The sequence below is a fragment of the Juglans regia genome, chromosome 10 (assembly GCF_001411555.2).
Source record: "Juglans regia cultivar Chandler chromosome 10, Walnut 2.0, whole genome shotgun sequence".
NCBI lineage: Eukaryota > Viridiplantae > Streptophyta > Magnoliopsida > Fagales > Juglandaceae > Juglans > Juglans regia.
Genome location: NC_049910.1, coordinates 10,468,907 through 10,490,723, shown reverse-complemented (window position 1 = coordinate 10,490,723; position 21,817 = coordinate 10,468,907). Strand labels below are relative to the sequence as shown.

Below are 21,817 nucleotides of genomic sequence, written 5' to 3'. Positions count from 1 at the left end.
TATTATTATATTTAAAATTGTCTATAAATTGTGAATAGATTGTAAGCCTATCCCTAATCACAATAAAAGTCCGGGGTTGTTGGGGAGGGATAGATTAAGTCAAGCGGAGGGTAAGTAGAGAGGGATGCGGGAATTAAAGACTCAAAATGAAAGCAAGCGCAACTAGTCTTGGCGAGCTATGAACGAATGCTTAGCTTGAGCAAGAATTGCTGTTGTTGAATCAGGGATATCTTTATTCCATCTAACGGCTTATACCAAAGCATTTATTTCTGTATAAAAGGAGCAAACTAAGATAAGCTACATATCATCATCTTTGAACTCTGATTCCACCAATATATAAGCTCAATTGGCTGCAGGCTGTTGTAAAGATGGGTTCAGTAGGAGTAAAGAAACCACATGCAGTATGTGTTCCATACCCAACACAAGGCCATGTGAACCCCATGATGCAATTGGCCAAGCTCCTACACTTCAAGGGTTTTCACATAACCTTTGTCAACACTGAGTTCAACCACAAGCGCTTAATCCGGTCCAGAGGAGCAGATCACGTCAAGGGCCTGCCAGATTTCCGCTTCGAAACCATACCGGACGGGTTGCCACCTTCGGACCGTGATGCAACCCAAGATGTCCTAGCCCTTAGTGATTCCACTAGAAAGAACTGCTTGGCACCCTTTAAAGAACTAGTGCTTAAGCTCAATTCTGTACATGAATCTGAAGTGCCTCCTGTTAGTCGCATAATATCAGATGGGATTATGGGTTTTGCAAGTAAAGCTGCTAAAGAATTAGGCATCCCGGAGGTACAATTCTGGACTGCCTCGGCTTGTGGCTTCCTGGGATATCTGTCCTTCACTGAACTCATCAAAAGAGGCTATGTTCCTTTCAAAGGTGCTTGGATTATTTTTATTATTTCAAAGCTTCTTGCATGGTGCTAGAGGCTGTCATAAGATTAATAATAATAATAATAATAAAAAGAAGTCATATTTATTAGCACATTTGGCTAGAATCATAACTGAAGGAAAGAGAAGCCTCCATAAAGAAGTGACTGAATTGTAATCAATTAATTAGTTTTATCAATTTATATCGAGATCTCTTCCATGTATTGCAGACAAAAGCTTCATGCATGATGGAAAGCTTGACACACCAATCGACTGGATCCCAGGCATGAAAAACATCAGGCTCAAGGACCTCCCTAGCTTTATGAGAGTCACCGACACTAAGGATATCGCGTTCGACTTTTTGGGGTCAGAAGCTCAAAATTGCTTGAATTCTTCCGCGATTATCTTCAACACATTTGATGAGTTTGAATATGAAGTACTCCAGGAAATTTCGGCCAGATTCCCTCGCAATATATACAACATAGGCCCGCTATCGCTGCTAAGTCGGCATGTCCCTGATGGCCAACTAAAGTCTCTAAGTACAAGCTTATGGAAAGAAGACTCGGAATGCCTCCAATGGCTCGACAAAAGAGAACCCAATTCAGTTGTGTACGTGAATTATGGCAGTGTGACTGTTATGACCGAACAACATCTGAAGGAGTTTGCATGGGGGCTTGCAAATAGTAAGCACTCATTTTTGTGGATTGTTAGGCCTGATGTAGTGATGGGAGCTGACTCGGCAATTTTGCCTGAAGAATTCTTTGAGGAGATAAAGGACAGGGGATTGATAGCAAACTGGTGCCCCCAAGGCCAAGTTCTGGCACACCCATCTGTGGGCGTTTTCCTAACACACTGCGGGTGGAATTCCACTTTGGAAAGTGTTTGTGGTGGTGTGCCTGTTATTTGCTGGCCATTTTTTGCAGAGCAGCAAACCAATTGTCGATACGCTTGCACTAGTTGGGGGATTGGCATGGAGGTCAACAACGATGTTAAACGTGATGAGATCGAAGCACTCGTTAAGGAAATGATGGCTGGGGATAAGGGAAAGGCGTTGAGGCAAAAGGCAGTAGAATGGAAGAAGAAAGCAGAGGAAGCTGCTGAGATCGGAGGCTCATCTTACAAGAATTTTGAAAGGTTGATTAATAGGCTCTCCACTAGTCATTAATGGTAAGTGAAGGGTAGAACAATAAAAGTTGAGCTATTGTCATAAAGATCCATCGGGTCGAGTGGGAGGGATGGACTCGTGAAGTGGTTTCTATATTATTTGTTGCTATTACTGTGGAGTTTATGAATGTCATTAGATAATAAATAAATATTGCAAAACTTGTTCTTTCTCTACCCGGAGGGGTGTAAGTTTACCGGTTCGGATGGAAATATTCAATTGGGCCGGACCGGATCGAAATGATCCAATTCATATAATTTTAGAATTTCAATTTTTGGGCCTTTCCTAAGGTGTGGTTCTTTTCGAACGGGCCCGAGGTACCAAATGATATAATTAGTTTTTTAAATATTATATCTATTTATTATTTTATATAGTAGTTATATAAGTTTATTATATAATTTTCATCTAATTTATTACCATTGACTTTATGTATTTCGAGTTAGGATGATATTGCATTTTTTAATATTATTTTCTCTATTTTTTTAACTTTATTATGTTGATTGCTAATTCTCTATGTATTGATATGGATAATATTGATAATTCTTCCAACTTCTTTAGGCTATTTTCAAGTACAAAATATGTAAATAAAGATAAATAGTTGATATTTAAAAGTGTAAACATTGTGGGCTAGATGGGCTGAAAATACACATTAGAAGTGATTTTGAATTTTTTGTATATTTGACCCATTTTACATTGGCTTGATCGAATTCAGACCGATAGCTAACAGTCTAGTCCGGTTGATATCGATAATCAGTCCTAAAAATGAGTGGATTGAAATTTTCGGGCTGGACCAAAAAATTTAAGACCGTACTAGACCAGACTAATTACAGCCCTACTAATCCATCAATAGCAGTTATCTATCGATAATTGATTTTTATTATTTTTTAGATGCAATTATGTTGTGTAATTCTTGAATTGTTTTCAAGTAATATTCAATTACTTTTTCTTTACTTTCATTTTTAGTGAATAAGAACCAAAAGAAGAGTGAAAACAGGGAGAGAGAGAGAAAAGAAAGAGAAGCTAAGTATTGGGCTATAAGACTAGAGGGATAGGATCTACATGACTTGATAAGATTAGATCTCTGATAACAACATGATCACGAACAATTAGTAAGACACTTTGATACTATTGGATTCTACACTTGCATGGACCCTTATGCACTATTACTCGATCCTCGTGTGATAAGTCCTTATTAGTCGAATCTGACACGTACCACAATTGCGCTGCAACTAGGACTGTAGTCTGTTGCGAGAGATAACTTCACTTATCTTATTAATTTTATTTTCAAACATTATTTGAATATAAAATAATTTTTAATTTTTAACGTTTTATCTAATTATTATCAAAACATAAAAATTAATACAATTTTTACAAACACCAAAACAAAATATTAAATTAAGAAAAATTCTACTCATTATCCATATACCATAATTCACATATGATTGTTTTGTTTTTATTTTTTTTTATCAAATATGTGGTATATAGATGATATGTAGAATAATTCCTTCAGTTTAATTAGCAAGAATAAAAACAAAAAATAAAAAATAAAAAATTAAGTATATATGGTGTGTGATATAGGGATGATGAGTAGAAGAGCTCAAAACTCAATACAACTTTTCATACTTAAAAATAAAAATTATATTTAGATAAGTTTTTAACTTTATCAAATTTTTCTTTCTTATTTTTCAAAATCTAATAAAATATCTTCATTTAAATTATTTCACTAGTGTTTACATAATTAAGACATACACCAAACGAGAGCTCTAAAAGAAATAAAATAAAATCAAGTTTTGAATTTCGTTAATGTAACTTAATGTTCTATCGCTAACAAAGTGTATGTTTAGAATTGCAGTGAGAAATATAGATTATAGGTTTATGGCTTATAGTTGATAACTTAAATAATAAGTTCTACTATCAAAAAATTATTTATTGTTTAGAAACCATATGTTTAAAGCACTATGTGCCTCGACATCTTCCATAAAATAACACTCAACCTCAAACTACTTTGCATAATATTCCTTGATGCACGGATTTGATGATATCGTCGCATCTAAGTAGATGAATTCTATACATGTGTGTCATCTAAGGAAGATGTCGAATTGGTTAGACATGAGGAGTTGCCACTTTCGGTTGAAGACTGATCACTACTGTTGTAATAGCTATATAAGTCGTTAATATCACATTTCAACTTTCTAACAAATTGATCAGACTTCTCATCACCGAGGACGTTCCTAGTCTAAAATTCTACAAGAACCAACTTATATCGAGAGTCGAGGATCGTAGCCACAAATAATAATCTATTTATCTTCTCAACATCTCTCAATATTTATTATATTTGGATTTCATCCTCATAGCCGTAACATTCAACAATCCCACAGTTTTAGTACAAGTGGTCATAAAGCTCCAAGAGTTCGTCAAAGTACATGTTCGTAATAATATATTTGAAACTAGATATCCGTAGAGTTATGTTATAAAATAACTTCAATAATTGAATAAAATACATCACATTGGCCCAATTAGCAGCAAGACAATGATTCCGTGGATTATTGTCAATCTTGTTCACAAAAGCTCTTCACTTGCATAAGTTCAACCAAACCAGACATGATTAATTAGCAGAAAAGTACGTAAACAATGATAGATGTAGAGCAAAGATTAGGGGCACCATATGGCCCCTCGAAATAAAATTGAATATCTTATATATGGGGTTACGACATATATTAAACTTAGTTTCAAAGAAATATAATTGGCAATCAATAAATCACACCGTCTGAAATAGCTAGCCACGTCCAATAACATACATGCAATACCGATCCCATTTTGTGAGGTTACAAAAACTTCTCGATTGTTTATGCGTACGTATTATTAAGTACTTAATGATTATCCAGAAATGAAGGGTAAAATAAACCGCTAATTTGATTAATTAACTAATTTTGAAAGGGAAAAAAATACCTTCATAGATACGATTTCAGCTAGTAACTCGCTAGCTTTGAGTTACATATAGAAACTTACTTCTTCTGTCGGAAAATGGGAACCGCCGCACCCAACAAAATGCATGTTTATTTGTGGCGAAAAAAACCACAGATTCGCTTGTTTTCAAAAGCCAAAATTGATCAAAAGGCGAGAGAGAGACTTACAGATAATATTAACATGCAGAGAGTCGTTCAAGCCACTCGATCGAACCAAGTTGTGTTCGATTTTGGTGTGGGAAATCTAAGAGGAGGTAGGGGTTAGCAGAAGAGAGAGAGGAAATGTCAATGGATCTTCTGATTAAGTTGATTGTTTATAGTGGCGGATATCTAATATCGCTGCAATAGAAATTTATTACCAATAGATATTCGTCGTCGCGAGAAGGATCTGGTATTTCCGGCAAAATAACCGTCACAAAAGATCCTATAATCGCCATATAAAGTTTGGATATTGTTCAGGATTTACTTTTCCTCGTTATTGCGATGGGTTGACCACGGCAACATACGAATCGCCGCAATACAACTTATTTGCAGTGATTTCTATTATGGCAAAAACCAAATTGCCATAATAGGCCATTTTTTTTGTAGTAATATATAATAACACAGTAAAATTAAGGGTTATGTTACTTTAAATATCTACACCTTTTTCTTATCCAAAAATATATATATATATATATATGTACCTTTTTAGATTGATTAATGTATTTAATTTTCAAATTAATAATGTCATGTTAAATATATTAACAAATGAAATAGGATTATAAATAAGTTTTTCAGAAAATTAAATAGTGATTGAAATCAAGAATACGAAGCACGCCAGATATATATGTGTATATATATATATATAGAGTTTTGCTATTTACAAGCAAATTTGCATACCAATCTGCATACTAATGTTATTGCTTTCATATTCTAAATTTAAATTAGCATTGTTTTCAATAAAATCTACTTTCTGACCAATCATATTGAATGTGTGCGCGTATTAGTACGCAGAATTGCTTACAATTAGATTTTTCATATATATATATACACACATACACACTAGGGAACGGCGCCAAGTTTGTTAGTCCTAAGGTGTACCTGACATAATAATTTAAATAAAAAAAATGTAAAAAAATCAGTAACTTATTTGTCTGAAAAAAAAATACAAGGTTAAGGAAAGACAAAAAATAAAGATTAAAAAAAATAAAATTTCAGCAAATTATGAGCATTGGTCCGCATCCATATTGAATTATCTATTTACTCTCTATATAATAATAAAATATTATCAATTTAATAATTTTTTTAATTTTTATTTTTATCACATTTTATAGTTATACTAATTAAAATATTAATAATAATTATATTCTAATCAAATTAATAATATTCAATATTAATATTAATAATAATTATATTCTAATTAAATTAATAATTAATATTATATATTGAGTGTTTTATGTATTTTATTAGTTAAATTTACTTGAAGTTGAATTTTACAATGAGAATGCTCTAAAGCGTTTTTGTTCTAAAGAGTAAAGTCATTTTAATTTTTTTTTATTTAAAAAAATTGAAACAAAAAGAAAGGAAAATGAGTACACTGTCAGAACAAAAATGGACACAAAAAAGAGACGTCAATTCATGTGCGCTACGTGGCTATTAAGGGTATTTTGGTTAAACATAATCCTTCATCAAATTTTACAAGTGAGCTACACGTCAGATGATTAAGGATCTTAAGGACCTTTTGGTAAAATATGATCATTTATTAAATTCTACAAGGGAGCTACATGTCAAATGGTCAAGGATCTTAAAGACCTTTGGTAAAACATGATCTTTTATTAAATTTAACAAGAGAGCTGCACGTCAAATAATCAAGGGTTTTAACAGCTTTTTGATAAAACAGGATCATTCATTAAGTTCTACGAAGGATTTACACGTCAAATGATCAAGAATTTTAATGGCATTTTAGTAAAATAGGACTTAACAGACTTAACTGAAAAATAAGAAAAATTAACGAAAAAATAATAAAAATTATTATTCACAATTAGATAGTCACTTATTTTAATAAAATAGATATATATCTATGCTGGCATGCAAGTTTCGGTTGCAACCGAGTATCAAATTACAAATGTCATCAAATCATTAGACAAAATAAATAATTGAAATTTGAAACATCAAAAGCGTCGAGTTTTCATACAAACATTAGTATATGAACCACGTGGTCTTGACAATATTATTGAATTAATTTAAAAAGAATAAATTAAAAAAATAAAATTAAAAAAATTTTAATTTAAAAAGAATAAATTTAAAAAATAAAATTAAAAAATTTTTAAAATTATAAAAATTAAAAAAATTGTGTAGTATTACTCATGATAAAATAGATATATATCTATGCTGGCCGTGCAAGTTTCCGTTGCAACCAGAGTATCAAATCACAAATGTCATCAAATCATTAGACAAAATAAATAATTGAAATTTGAAACGGTTGTGTTTGGATGTTGAAATGAGTTGAGTTGAGTTGAGTTGAGATGATAAAATATTGTTAGAATATTATTTTTTAATATTATTATTATTTTAGGATTTGAAAAAATTGAATTGTTTATTATATTTTATATTGAGATTTAAAAAAGTTGTAATGATGAATTAAGATGAATTGAGATGAATTTGATAACCAAATTCACGTGGTCCTGACAAATTAACGTTAGTGCATGAACCACGTGGTCCTGACAATATTTCAGGTTGTGGTCCACTCGTACAAATTAACATTAGTAATTGAAATTGTATGCATGCATGCTGTGGTCTACTTTTTGCTATTATTTCGTACCGCGTACACACTCAACTAACAATTTTGCAGCAGACACGTTTGTATTTGAAAATGATTTGAAATGAGTTAAGATAGATTGTAAATAGTAATAAGATTTGTGAGTTAAAGTTGCTGAATAGTAGTGAGATGAGTTGAAATGAGTTGAAATGAACTGAGATAAGTTGCGAATCCAAACATCTCCGTAACACGCCATCGGAATACACATTACTGTTCATAGAATAGATATACATGCCATGTACAATATATAGAAAATGAAATGACAGGTGTTCATTAAATGTTAGAAATCTCTAGAATGGTTTCGTTTACATCGTTTGGTTCATCAATTCATCTCAACTCATTATTATAATTTTTTTAAATTTTAACACAAAATATGATAAATGATTCAATTTTTTCAAATCTAAAAATAATAATAATATTAAAAAATAATATTTTAACAATATTTTATTATCTCAACTCAACTCAATTCAACGTCTAAACATAACAATCTCAATATTTAAACAGTACTTAAATCAGCTCTTCCACATATAGTCGGTAGTTGCAACAATGAGGGAGTCAGCCTGTCACTTAAAAAAAAAGAGAGAGAGAGAAAATAGGCGAAAGTAGAAGAAAAAAGGCATTTGAAAAAAAAAAAGTTACAAACAAGTACCGAACTCTTCGTCTTCGAAAGGGAGGGGTCTCAATTTGTTCAGCATTTTGTAAAATGTTCTTGGTCTTGCAAAAACAAGGACAAGACCATGACATGTAACATCATGGGTCTCGTCTTGGCCTTCGTGGGTCTCCTTTCTCTCTGGTCTTTTATGCTCTCTTTGGTCTTTACTTCCATGTTCATTCGGCAACTGCAGCTTAACTAGCAGAAGAGATCACTCACTCCCTCTATCGCTGAAAAGAATATATAGTCTGCTTAAGCATTCGAGAATAATCCAAAAAAGCTCTACTTTTTTTCCTTTTTCTTTTCTCTTCCTCGGTTTGGCTAAGGAATTTCTTTTAGTTCATTCTTCTACGGTTCTACTGTTGTTTATATTTCTTTTACTTTTTCAAGTAAATTGTTGACTTTTACTCTAGCTATTTCCCCACACTTGTATTTATAGATCAAAAAGCAAATACTAGCACCCAAATCCTTCAAGATCCAGTGGACTAGGTCTCTCGAACTGCTTCAACTCCTTTCTTTTCCACCAACGATTAATTCCCAAACCCAACAACAACAACAATAAATTCCCACATCCATACATTTGATTGGCGTAATCTTGAAATGTAGTGAAATTAGAGAGAACACAATGCACTTTAGACCAAACGTTGGGAAAAATATAAACACCCACATAGAAATGACTGCCATTACCACAAATCTAATTTGGGGATCGAAGAAGAGAGAGAGAGAGAGAGAGAGAGAGAGAGGGAATCGCTTATGTGGGAGACGAACTTGAGGCCGCGGTGGAATCGTTTTTGACTCAGTGTGGGAGTCAATTTCTGCGTGCGGAAGAAATGCAGAGAGTGAGGGAATTGAGGAAAGGGAAACTGAGGGGAAGTGCGGCGTGGTTTTGGTTTTTAAACGAAACGGTGCATTTTATTTTTTACACATCAGTAGACGTTTGCAAGATGTATACGTAAGGCAATTGCATTCAACATTTTACAATATAAACACTTTTCAATTTCTCTTTTATAATTTTTTATTTAATCATTACAATTTTTCCAAACTTCCATATAAAACACAAAAAATAATTCAATTTTTTCAAATCTAAAAAAAAAAATTATATTATAATGATATTTTAACTTTATAATATTTTTATTCAATTTTTTTCCTCTCAATTCCTAAAACTCAATAAAAATCTTGATTCAAATTATTTCACTACTATTTCACAGTCCATCTCATGATTACTACTTATAGATTTATCATCTCATCAGTATCTAAACAAGGCTTTAGTAGACTCTATCATAATAGTCTTGAAGTGTGTATATATCTACTATATATATAAACGCGAATGTTAGATGAACAATAATTTCGTCTAACTTTTTCATTTCTAATTTTGTCCCTATTCCAAAATTTCATTCTATTTCCTTTTATTTTGCCTTTGCTGACTATTGTTTCAGTCCTTTTACATTTCTATTTTTAATTTTAGAGAAAGAATAGAGCAAATGAAATTCACTCGGGAAGGGATGGAGGAAACCGAGGTTCATGTCTTTTTATCAAACACTTGGTGTGCACTGTCGTTGCTCCCTCTTCCATCTTCGACTTCTATTTCGCTTGGCCCATATTACATTAGCACGTGCAAACTGCTAACATAAACAATATGTTAAAAAAAAAAAAAAAAATCAGATGAATAAGAAAATTATACTGAAAATCGAAGAAGGAAAAAAATAGTATAATTTATTTACTCATTGAAAAAAATAGATAAAACAAAATAACAAAAAAAAATCAAGCAGATTGAATAAGAACTTTGAACTCAGTAAAAAACGTTAATACGAGGAAAAAAACCAACATACAGAAAGAAAAAATATTTGCCAATTTTTCTAGATCTAAAAATAAACCTTCGGATCTGTGAGGACTCGCAACAACAAAAATTTATCCAAAAGAAAGATAACAAAATCTGAATATACAAAAAGAAGAACAGGAGAATAAAAAAACCTCCAGATCTGAAAAATAAACCTTTAGATTTGTAAGGATTCATAAAAAAAAAATTCTAACAAATCAAGAAACACAGACAGAGAGAGAGAGAGAGAGAGAGAGAGATTAAAGAGATGGAGAAGTAGAGAAAGAGAGGGGGTGAAGAAGAATTAAGAACGTTGGGCTTATGGCAGAGAACATCTTGTGAGGAAAAAAAAAATTCCAACTTAGTAAAGAAATAAACAATAACATCGGAATATATAATGAATGTGTACATCTAAAAAAACCCTTAATATGAGGACCAAAAACAATATACAAAAAGAACAAAAAATTACAACTTCTGTAGATCTGAAAATAAACATTCGGATCTGTAAAGACTCACAAAAAAATAATTTATCCAAAAAAGGAAGAACAAAATCTTAATATAGAGAAAGAAGAACAAGAAAATAAAAAGAAACCTTCAGATCTGATAAATAAAGCTTCAGATTTGCAAGGATTCGCAAAAAAAATCAAATAAATCAAGAAACACAGAGAGAAACAGAGATTAAAGATATGGAGAAGCAGAGAAACAAAGAGAAGGTGAAGAAAACTCTGGAACGCTGGGATTATAACACAACATTTTGTTAGAAAATAAAATAAAAATTCCAACTCAGCAACAAAATAAAAAAAATCTAAATATATAATACATCTGTAGATGTAAAAAAACTCCTAATACGTGGATAGAAAACCAATATGCAGGAAAAAAAATAAAAATCACAATTTTTCTAGATCTGAAGAATAAACCTTCGAAGAAAAAACAAACAAAAGTGAAAAACCACAAAAATAAAATGATTTATAAAAAAATTACATATAAACGAAAAAGTTAAAAAAAAAAAATAGAAAAACATGGAGATGAAACAAAGAGCTTCTGTGAGTGAGAGAGAGAGAGATATGAAAGAGATGAAGAAGTGAGGTGGCTGTCTGTAGTGTGATGGTGAGGGTAGGAGACGGAGACGAGAGAAAATGAAAAAGATAAAGAATGGGAAGAAGAATCTCGAAGAGTATTGACATTGCCTTCATCAAAGTTATCTTCAAAATTTGATAAAAATTACATATTTTTCACAAGTCTAAAACCTTCCTAACCATCACCTACATTGAATTAATTATTAAATTTATTAAAATAATAATATATATTATTTTTTTAATAATAATATTTTTAATTTATTTATTTTTCATATTTTACAATTACATTAATCATATATTAATTAATATAACAAATTACTAGAAGTTGGTAGTTTAGGCTGTTAGTTATCAAGCTTTATCATTTGGGATACAAATTGAAAAATAGAGATCATTCAAGTATAAAATGCAAAATTTTCCCCCAAGAAAAAAGTTCACACGAGAAGAAAAAAGCAAAATAATAATAATAATAATGACAATAATAACTAAGAAAAAGAAGCTAACGAGTTCCTACAAGAAATAAAAATTCAACTAACTATCCAACCTTGTCATGAAGGATACTTAACAAATTTCGTGATGTTCAGGAAGAATGAAAAAATAGATAAAGAAATCAGCTTTGAATCATATATACCAAGATATCAAGTTTCTCAAACTGGGTTTTGATGAAATCTATGACTGTCATAGATAACAAATGAAACAAAGACCTACAGGACCTGAAACACCCAACAGGAAAACCGAGACCTACATGGGATTCTTGCTCGGGTTCAGAGAGAGATGCACCTTCGTTTGTGTGGCTATTTCAACAATATTTTCTCATACTCTCCCTCTAATGGTGTACGTGACGATTCTCCTTGTGAATTTCTTAGTTTATTTCATGGGGCATAACAACGCTGCATTCGCTACCTCACTGCCACTGAGGCCGTTTTCAACGACAATCGAGATGGCTTCGATAGTTGAAATCGATCAGGACCATATGTACCAGAGGTTTGATTCTTCAACAATTAATGAAGGTTTAATTTTGTCAAAGGAAGATGAACTAGTAACTCACGGCAAAGGGAATGGATAGCTTGGCAAAAAAAAAGAGAGAGGAAACGGAGAGGAAGAAAGGGAATATGGGAATTGGGAAAAAAGGGAGAGGAAGAGAAAGAAGATTTGTGAATTTTGGACTATTACGAACTTGGGAGAGGAAGAAAGGCGGAGGAAGAGAAAAGAAGAGAAAGCAACGAGAATACGGGGGGAAATATATGATTTTGTTAATAAAATAATATTGATAGCGATGAATAGTAATTCTTTAAATTTAAAGATAAAATAAGATATATTGCAGCTCATAATTTTAGATTTTGAAGTATGGTGACTTTAATGTAATAATTTTGAAATTAAATTCATTAAATTTTAAAGATTAGACTCATTTTATAAGTCCAATACCAATATTCGAAGATGAATGTCAGGAGAGAGAGTTCTCGGAGAATAATGGGGGTGGTCGGTGCAGAGAAGGAAATAAATTTTGGAGAAAAATGAGAACAGAATCCTATAGACTTTTGACCTTTTCCACTCTAGAAAAAGAGAACAAAAGTTTCTACTTTTATGTTGGGTGGGTCCCCATGTGCGACATCTCACAGTGCACGTTAGTATTTCTTACTATTTATCTTTATTTGTTTACTTTATTTTTTTTACTTTTTATTACGTTTTATTCAATTTTTCTTTAAATTTCATTTCTCACCTTTCCATTTACTATTTCTTACTATTTTTATTTTTTCTTATTTTTATCATCTGGACATACATGCACTTTACTAGTGTGTTTGTGTATATATATATATATATATATGCATTGATCACAATATATTGAAAATGAAATTACGTACAGGCATAATGATCATTAAAATTTGATTACCTCTTTATCTTCCTTATCAGAATCTTTTTAACAAATTATTCCTCTCTTTGATTTTGTCAATATAATCAAACTGGAATGCTTAGCATTGGTCAGTTGTCACTTGTCATGTTTGATAAATAATCTCTCAGCTTACCCCTCTTAACAGTTTATGAGACAGTACTTTGACTCCATCGAACGGCTAATACCGAAGCATTTTTTCTATAAAAGGCGCAAAGCTTAGACCTCCAAGACGCTCAATTGGGTAGCTAAAGATGGATTCAGTGGGAGCGAAGAAGCCCCATGCAGTATGTGTCCCTTTCCCCACACAAGGGCATGTGATCCCCATGATGAACTTAGCCAAGCTCCTACACTCCAAGGGTTTCCACATAACCTTTGTCAACACTGAGTTCAACCACACGCGTTTAATCCGGTCCAAAGGACCCGACCACGTGAAGGGCCTGCCGGATTTCCAGTTCGAAACAATCCCGGACGGGATGCCACCGTCCGACCTTGATGCAACTCAAGATGCCCGTGCACTGTGTGGGTCCACAAGAAAGAACTGCGCGGTCCCCTTTAAAGAGCTGGTAATTAGGCTCAACTCTGCTCGGCCTCCTGTTAGTTGCATAGTATCGGATGGGATGATGGGTTTTGGAAGTAGAGTTGCAGAAGAATTGGGCATCCCAGAGGTACGATTCTGGACTGCCTCGGCTTGTGGCTTTATGGGATATCTGAACTTCTCTGAACTCATCAACAGAGGCATCCTTCCTTTCAAAGGTACTTTCACTATTTTTGTTTTTCAAACCTTTCACGGTCATGAAGTTGGCATGGAGGCCGACATCATGATAAGATTATTAATAATAAAACAAACAAGATTTTTATCACGACCTTAATTTGTCAAGGGCTCTCTTCTTCAAATATTTGTAATCAACTGATTAGATTAGACAATTTATATTAGATGGAGCGATCTCTTTCGTTTCTATTAGCTTTTTCAAAATAATGAAGATTATTAAAATATAATAAAAAGGAAAAAAATGTCTTCTTAATCCTTACGATATTATAGAGCATAAATAGCCACTACAAGAAAAATGGACTTTTGTGGTCATTTAATTGCTGTGAAAAGATTATTTGTAATAAAAATAGACTTATTTTAGCTGTAAATAGTCATTTCGTTGAAATTAAATGGCCACAAATAAACAGTTTTCTTGTAGTGAGCATGCAGTAGGCTTTTTTTGTTTTCACAACTCCTCTCAATTCATCTTATCTCATCTCATTTAATCATTACAATTTTTTTAAATTTCTACACAAAATAAAATAAACAATTCAAGTTTTTCAAATCCCAAAACAACAATAATATTAAAAAATTATATTCTAACAATATTTTATTCAACTTTTAACTTTAATATCAATTAATCTCATCTCATCCTCGAAAACAAACGAGATCAGGCCCCGTTTGGAACTTGGACTAAACAGAGATCAATTCAGTTCAGTCTAATTTTAAGCGAGTCTAACATCCAAACACCCAACTCTCAAATCACTAAATTCATCTTAACTCAAAACATTTTTATACGTAGGACTCATAACCTTTTAAATTCAACACCTTTTTATATATGCGACTCACAACCTTTTTTAATTTCTTATAACTACATCTAAATTTATCTTAACATCAAGATACATCTAAACTTATCTTAGGTGGGTCTCACAAAACTCACTCCACTATCTCAACTCACTACTATTCATAAAGAATTCAATTCATCTTAACTCAACTCAACATTCAAACGAAACCTAAGATGTACAATCAGGGGCCCAAAATTCTTCAAAACGCTATCTTTAATACATACTTTTTCAAGATGTCTTAATATATATATATAAAGACAATTTGACCCCTCAAAAATTCTCAAAAATCCTACTTAGTACTTATTTTTCCAAATCTCTTTTATTTTCTCAATAATGTTTTCATACTTATACCTATTTTTTGGTCATTAATTAATAAAATCTCACAGTTTCACATTAATTGTTTTTTTTTTCACATCTCATAATAGACAAGAAAATTTTTCGGTCTATTTTTATAAGCTACTTGATATATTTAAGACCTCATTTTTCCTATTTGTTGACATTTTCCCGTTTAAGTCTTCTACTAGCTAATTTATTTTGATTAGATTTTGTTAACATCTATGCAGCTAGCATTGAGTTAACAATTAAGAGTAAAAGCAACATATATTCCATGGCTATTCCTATCTATATATAGAGGTTACACCATTTAGTCTTAGATTCAATAATGAGTTTTTTTTTTCCTTAATTTTTATCATTTATTTGTACTTCTATGATGATTTGTAAAACAATATTGGCTTTTTGATTATTTAATCGATTTTTAGCAATTACAATATTGATTTGTTACTTCAAGTGATCTTTAAATAGATCTTTAGTAATAATTAGATGAAAATGTATGAGATAGAAATTAAAAAATATTTTTGTCAGAATTATATTTAAATGTTGAGATAAGATGTGATATAATGAGATGAGACGAGTCAAACTGCTTATCTAATCGGGACCTTAGAAATCTGTCTTTCATGTCTTGCATGCAGACGAAAGCTTCCAAGATGATGGCACGCTCGACACACCAATCAACTGGATCCCGGGCATGAAAAACATCAGGCTCAAGGATCTCCCTAGCTTCATCAGAGTCACCGACACTAAGGATATCTTTTTCGACTTTCTGGGATCAGAAGCACAAAATTGCTTGAATTCTGCAGCGATCATTTTCAACACATTTGATGAGTTTGAATATGAAGTACTCGAAGCAATTTCGGCCAAATTCCCTGGCAACATTTACACCCTAGGCCCGCTTCCCTTACTCATCAACTGGCATATTCCTGACAGCAAACTCAAATCTCTAAGTTTAAGCTTATGGAAAGAAGACTCAAAATGCCTCCAATGGCTCGACCAAAGAGAACCCAACTCAGTCATTTACGTAAATTATGGCAGCATGACAGTCATGACTGAACAACATCTGAAGGAATTTGCTTGGGGGCTTGCAAATAGCAAGCACTCATTTTTGTGGATTGTTAGGCCTGATTTAGTGATGGGAGACTCGGTGATTTTGCCTGAAGAATTCTTTGAGGAGACGAAGGACAGGGGATTGATAGCAAGCTGGTGCCCCCAAGGCCAAGTTCTAGCACACCCAGCAGTTGGCGCTTTCCTATCGCATTGTGGGTGGAATTCTATGTTGGAAAGTGTTTGTGGTGGTGTACCTGTTATTTGCTGGCCATTTTTTGCGGAACAGCAAACGAATTGCCGATACGCTTGCACCAGGTGGGGGATTGGCATGGAGGTCAATATGGATGTAAAACGAGTTGAGGTTGAAGCACTAGTTAAGGAAATGATGGGAGGGGAGAAGGGAAAGGCGATGAGGCGAAAGGCAGTAGAATGGAAGAAGAAAGCAGAGGAAGCTGCTGATATCGGAGGTTCATCTTATACGAACTTTGAAAGGTTGATTAAGGAGGCTCTCCATTAGCCAATTTTGAAGGCTGAACGTATAACAATCCAAGTTTGGCTATTATCCGAAAAAAATTTCCGCATGGAGCATTGCTTCGTTTGGTTGTCCAAACACAACCGTGTTGATTTTTTTTATCATTAAATACTTAATAAATATTGTACAAATCACTTGACATATATATATATATATATATATATATATCCAACTTGATATATCGATCACATCTACCCATCAGTAATTAATGGACATGTTTATTTTTCGGATTCGATTATATTAATGTTTAATTCTTGGATTGTTTTCAATTACTCTTTGTATATTCTTATATGGAAGAATAAGAACAACCGAAAGAAGAGTGAAGATGAGAGAGAGAGAGAGAGAGAGAGGAAAACAAGCGAAAAGAAATTACTTCAGTTCTAAATAATTAAATGGATTAAAATGATTTGCATGTCTAAGTAAAAAAAAAAATAGGTGTTCAGTGAATTTTTTAAATTTGATAATTCCATATTATTTTTTTAATCTATTTTTTTATTAAACGTCGCACTAACCGACTATAAATCAAAATCTGGGCTCAACACTTATCACGATAAGAACAAATCTGGCAGACCAAGTTATCACACACAAAAAAAAAAAAAAAAAAATCAATCTGGAAGACCAAGTCAAACAATAAGATAGCAACACAGATAAGAGTAACATTCTTGTATTCTGTTATTTTGTATTTAAATTTCAACTTTATATTCTTCGCTCTATATATACTTCAGCACCTGTACACATTAGCTAGATCAATGAAATAGTTTATTCAACTTATATATGGTATCAGAGATTGATTTGATCTCTCTGGTAATGGCCTCACACGTTATGGCTGACAATCCCTCTAGTCCCTACTTTCTACACAACGGCGACAGCCCTGGTGCTCTGCTAGTACTCTCGCTACCTCTCACTGGAGATAATTACTAGTCCACTTGGAGCCGCTCTATGTTCATGGCTCACAGTGCCAAGAAAAAAACTGAATTCATCGATGGTTCCCTTCCTCAACCATCCGCCGTCTCTGATCGATCCTTTGTTTGAACCATGGTCTCTCTGTAATAACATGGTTCTCTCTTGGTTACTAAATTCCGTTTCTAAAGATCTCGCTGCCAGCATCGTCTACATTGACACTGCTCAAGCTATGTGGGCTGACCTCAAGGAAGATTTCTCCTGGAGTAATGCTCCTCGCATCTTCCCGCTCCAAAAGGCCATTTCATCTCTCACCCAGACTCAAACATCAGTAAGCAATTATTTCACTCTTCTCAAGGGTAATTCGGATGAACTCATGAACAACTTTCGTCCCCTCCCTCGTTGCAGCTGTGGCGCCTTTAAAACCCTCCTCGAATATCAGCAACAGGAACAGATCATGTATTTTTTAATGGGGCTCAACGAATCATTCTCCAATGTTCGTGGAAAGATTCTGTTAATAGATCATTTCCCTTCCATTAACAAAGTGTTCTCTCTTGTCACGCAGGAGGAACGTCAACGTGAAGTGGCATCACTTACCTCTTCCACTGCAGAACCTGTTGTTTTACTTAGTCGCCATGCTCCTATAAGGAATACATGTATCAAATCAGCAAGTATCAAGCCAGATTGCTAAACCAAAGTACATAATGTATATAGTCAGCTGTCAGTCTATTATAGGAAAGTCGAGGCTCTTAGTCAAGCATATTTGTCTCCCATATTGTAGGACATTCTTAATTCTTTTACTTGTGTATAGTTTCCTTAGATAACAGATTGTAATTATTTATTTGTTGCCATTGATAACAGATTGTAAGCATCTATATATGTTAATAAGATGTCAAGTCGATCAGGCGTGAGAGCTATTACCTTCGCTTGAAGACTGATCACTATTGTTGTAATGGCTATATAAGTCATCAATATCACATTTCAGCTCTCTAATAAACTGATCAAACTTTTCATCACCGAGGACATCCTTAATCCAAAATTATACAATAACCAACTTATATCGGAGGTCAAGGATTACAGCTATAAAAAATAATCAATTTATCTTCTCAATATCCCCCCAATAATTACTATATTTGGATTTCATCCTCATAGCCATAGCATTCAACAATCCCATAGTTTCAGTACAACTCTGTTGCAAGTGGTTATAAAGCCCCAAGAGCTCGTCGAAGTACATATTCGCAGTAGTATATTTGGAACCTGATATCTGAAGAGTTATGTCATAAAATAACTTCAAAATTTGAACAAAATATATTACATTTTCCCAATCAATTGTGTCCGACGCACCAAGCCCTCTTCTCCCTCCTACTGACTCCAACAAAGCATATCTCAGGTCCCCCGTCCTCAACTTCCATTCGCTTGAATACTCTTTGGTACTTCTGCACCACATCCAGCATCATATATGTAAATTTTTATCGAGTCGGAACGTCCAAACTCAACATACTAAAATATGAGATCTCAAATTGTTTGGCTATTGCATTAAACTTGCCAAGCCTTTAGGGGGAAACCCTCACATATTTGACAAGGTTGCGGACTTTGGTATTGGAATCATTAACCTCCTTTAACCCCTCAGCAACGATGAAGTTAATGATAAGAGCATAGTATTTAACATGGATAAACTCGTGCTCACGAATGATATCCTCTTTTACCGTCATATTCCACCTGAACCAATCAATTATAATGTTGTTGACACTAATATTGTCAACTGTAATACAAAGCAGTTTTCTAATCCCTCAATCATTTATACAGTCATCCATATCAGCCCCATTTCCTAGAGATCATTCAATTTATCGATCAATGGCTGCAAGTAAACACCGTGTTTATTTTCAAGGGGTTTTGAACATGGAATAATGAGGGACTTCATAAAGAATAAGTCTTTCTTGCATGACCACGAAGGCAAGTTATACGACACAAAGATCACTATCCATATACTATAAGGTTTAGCCATACTATTGAACGGGTTGAAGCTATCACTTGCTAGACCAAGCCTGATATTGCGAGCGTCTTTAGCAAAGTAAGGATACTATGTATCAAATATTTGCCACACCTTAGCATAAGTAGGATACCTCATATTAACGTGATCATTCGCTCGTTGCTATTTATTCCATTGCCTATCAGCTGGTATCTCTTTTGACATACATATATAGTCATTGCAACCTTAACTTCAATGAGAAATGGCGTAGTACCTTCTAAGGGATTAGTCAGTTCCTGTGTGCGCCTGACATCCACCTAGAAGTCTTACATTTAGGACGCTCATCTTTAGTCGAAGTTTTCCTTCCAGTATTAAATGAAGTCATTAGGGCAAGCATGAATTTTGGTGTAATTGAAGCCCAAACCCCACTACAATGACCGTGACTCCTCATATGTGTTAGGCAATATAGCATAAGGAAATGCATACCTCAATAGGCAGTATGTCAAATGACTTTATTGACCAACCTCCAATTGTTTTAATGAGTAGCAACTTTACAATGAATGAAAGTTTTGAAAACTTGGTGCAACCAGCAGAGAGTGGACATTGGAGATCATCTAAAAATTTCTCATAAGACGGGTTCGCTGTAAGTTCCAGTGTAGGAGGCAGACCTGAAGGATTCGTGTTGTCTGAGGTATCATCAATAAACATGCTTACTCTAATATCATGTAGCATCTCGTCCATGGCATCAATTTATTCGTCACTATCCTCCGGATCGTTCTCATCGACGACATTGACATCCCATGTTTCCTCCTTCCCATGAAATGTCCAGTCTTTATAATTTCGATTAGTCCCTAAAATGAATAAGTGAATTTCCACCTCGATTATAGGTTGGAATATATTATTACAGCATATACAGTATGGACACCAGATGCAGTCACTTCCCATTGCATGGTTTCGTGCCAGTGCGAGAAACTATCTAACCCCTTCAACATATTTAGTTGATAAAGTCTGTCGTTCAAATTCATCCAACTTTTGCCCATCTAAAATGCAGCAAACCAATGCTTGGTTGTGAGGTGATTTGTTTTAGAAAAAATGTATTATTACCCTAAACCAATTCAAAAGGACAATGATTATTGTCAATCTTGCATAAGTTCAACCAAACCAAACATGATTAATTAGCAGAAAAGTACGTAAACAATGATCGATGTAGAGCAAAGATTGGAGGCACCATGTTACGACATATATTAAACTTAGTTTCAAAGGAATATAATTGGCAATCAATAAACCACACCGTTTGAAATAGCCACCGTCCAATAACACATGCAATACCATTTGGTGAGGTCACAAAAACTTCTCGATTGTTTATGCGTATCATTAACTTAAAGATTATCCAGAAATGGAGGATAAAATAAACCGCTAATTTGATTAACTAATTTTGAAAGGGAAAAAATTACCTTCATAGTTACGATTTCTTGTAACTCGCTAGCTTTGAGTTACAAATAGACCTCTGGAAGTGTAATATCGGTCACTTTGGGATCCTTTTCCAGTACTGACACCCAAATAAGTTATACTAGCTGTATAGAAACTCACTGCTTCTGTCGGAAAATGGGCACCCAAAAAAATGCATGTTTATTTGCTGTGAAAAAACCATAGATTGGATATATAAAGTGGACATCCATCAGCCCTAAACCGCACCGCTTGTTTTCGAAAGCAAAAATTGAAAAGGCGAGAGAGAGAGACTTACAGATAATAACAGAGAGTCGTTCAAGCCACTCAAACCAAGTTGTGTTCGATTTTGGTGGGGGAAATCTGTTACGATCCCACATCGACTAAGTATGACATTAGTTGGTGGTTTATAAGCCCCTAGGCACCATTCCCTTGTAAGCCGATTTTCAAGGGCGAGTTCTATCTAATGGGTTCATAATAAATGATATCAGAGTCACCCCACGTTTAAAGTCATGTTACGACATTTGCAATCGTGCGATATGGGGGGTGATGCCAACATGACAATGTTCGTCCAGGGCTAGGAAAGACCTAGCACATAGCTAGCACGTGTGAGTGCTAGGACCACAGTGGACATCGGCTGCGGAGCGTGGTGGTTGTTACAATCCCAAATCAACTAAGTATGAGATTGGTTGGTGGTTTATAAGCCCCTAGGCACCTTTCTCTTGTAAGCCTATTTTCAAGAGTGAGTTCTACTTAATGATGTCATAA

The 21,817-nt window shown here is 33.8% G+C and overlaps 2 protein-coding genes across 2 annotated transcripts; both read left to right on the top strand.

Annotated features, from left to right (window-relative positions):
* The first annotated feature begins 335 nt into the window (after positions 1 to 335).
* LOC109021321 (linamarin synthase 1-like) lies at positions 336 to 2,222 on the top strand. Its single transcript, XM_019003934.2, has 2 exons — positions 336 to 882; positions 1,103 to 2,222. Exons 1-2 carry the CDS (start codon positions 369 to 371, stop codon positions 2,035 to 2,037), a joined length of 1,449 nt encoding a protein of 482 aa, XP_018859479.2. The 5' UTR covers positions 336 to 368; the 3' UTR covers positions 2,038 to 2,222.
* Positions 2,223 to 13,333: 11,111 nt separating this feature from the next.
* Positions 13,334 to 16,786, top strand: LOC109001723 (linamarin synthase 2-like). Its single transcript, XM_018979130.2, has 2 exons — positions 13,334 to 13,982; positions 15,791 to 16,786. Exons 1-2 carry the CDS (start codon positions 13,481 to 13,483, stop codon positions 16,717 to 16,719), a joined length of 1,431 nt encoding a protein of 476 aa, XP_018834675.2. The 5' UTR covers positions 13,334 to 13,480; the 3' UTR covers positions 16,720 to 16,786.
* Positions 16,787 to 21,817: the final 5,031 nt, after the last annotated feature.

What these genes read in the sequence shown, in the direction of transcription:
- LOC109021321 (XM_019003934.2), top strand. Translation starts at nt 369, where the DNA reads ATGGGTTCAGTAGGAGTAAAGAAACCACATGCAGTATGTGTTCCATAC. An exon ending in AGGCTATGTTCCTTTCAAAG is followed by an intron (nt 883 to 1,102) that starts GTGCTTGGATTA and finishes CATGTATTGCAG; the next exon opens with ACAAAAGCTTCATGCATGAT.
- LOC109001723 (XM_018979130.2), top strand. Translation starts at nt 13,481, where the DNA reads ATGGATTCAGTGGGAGCGAAGAAGCCCCATGCAGTATGTGTCCCTTTC. An exon ending in AGGCATCCTTCCTTTCAAAG is followed by an intron (nt 13,983 to 15,790) that starts GTACTTTCACTA and finishes TCTTGCATGCAG; the next exon opens with ACGAAAGCTTCCAAGATGAT.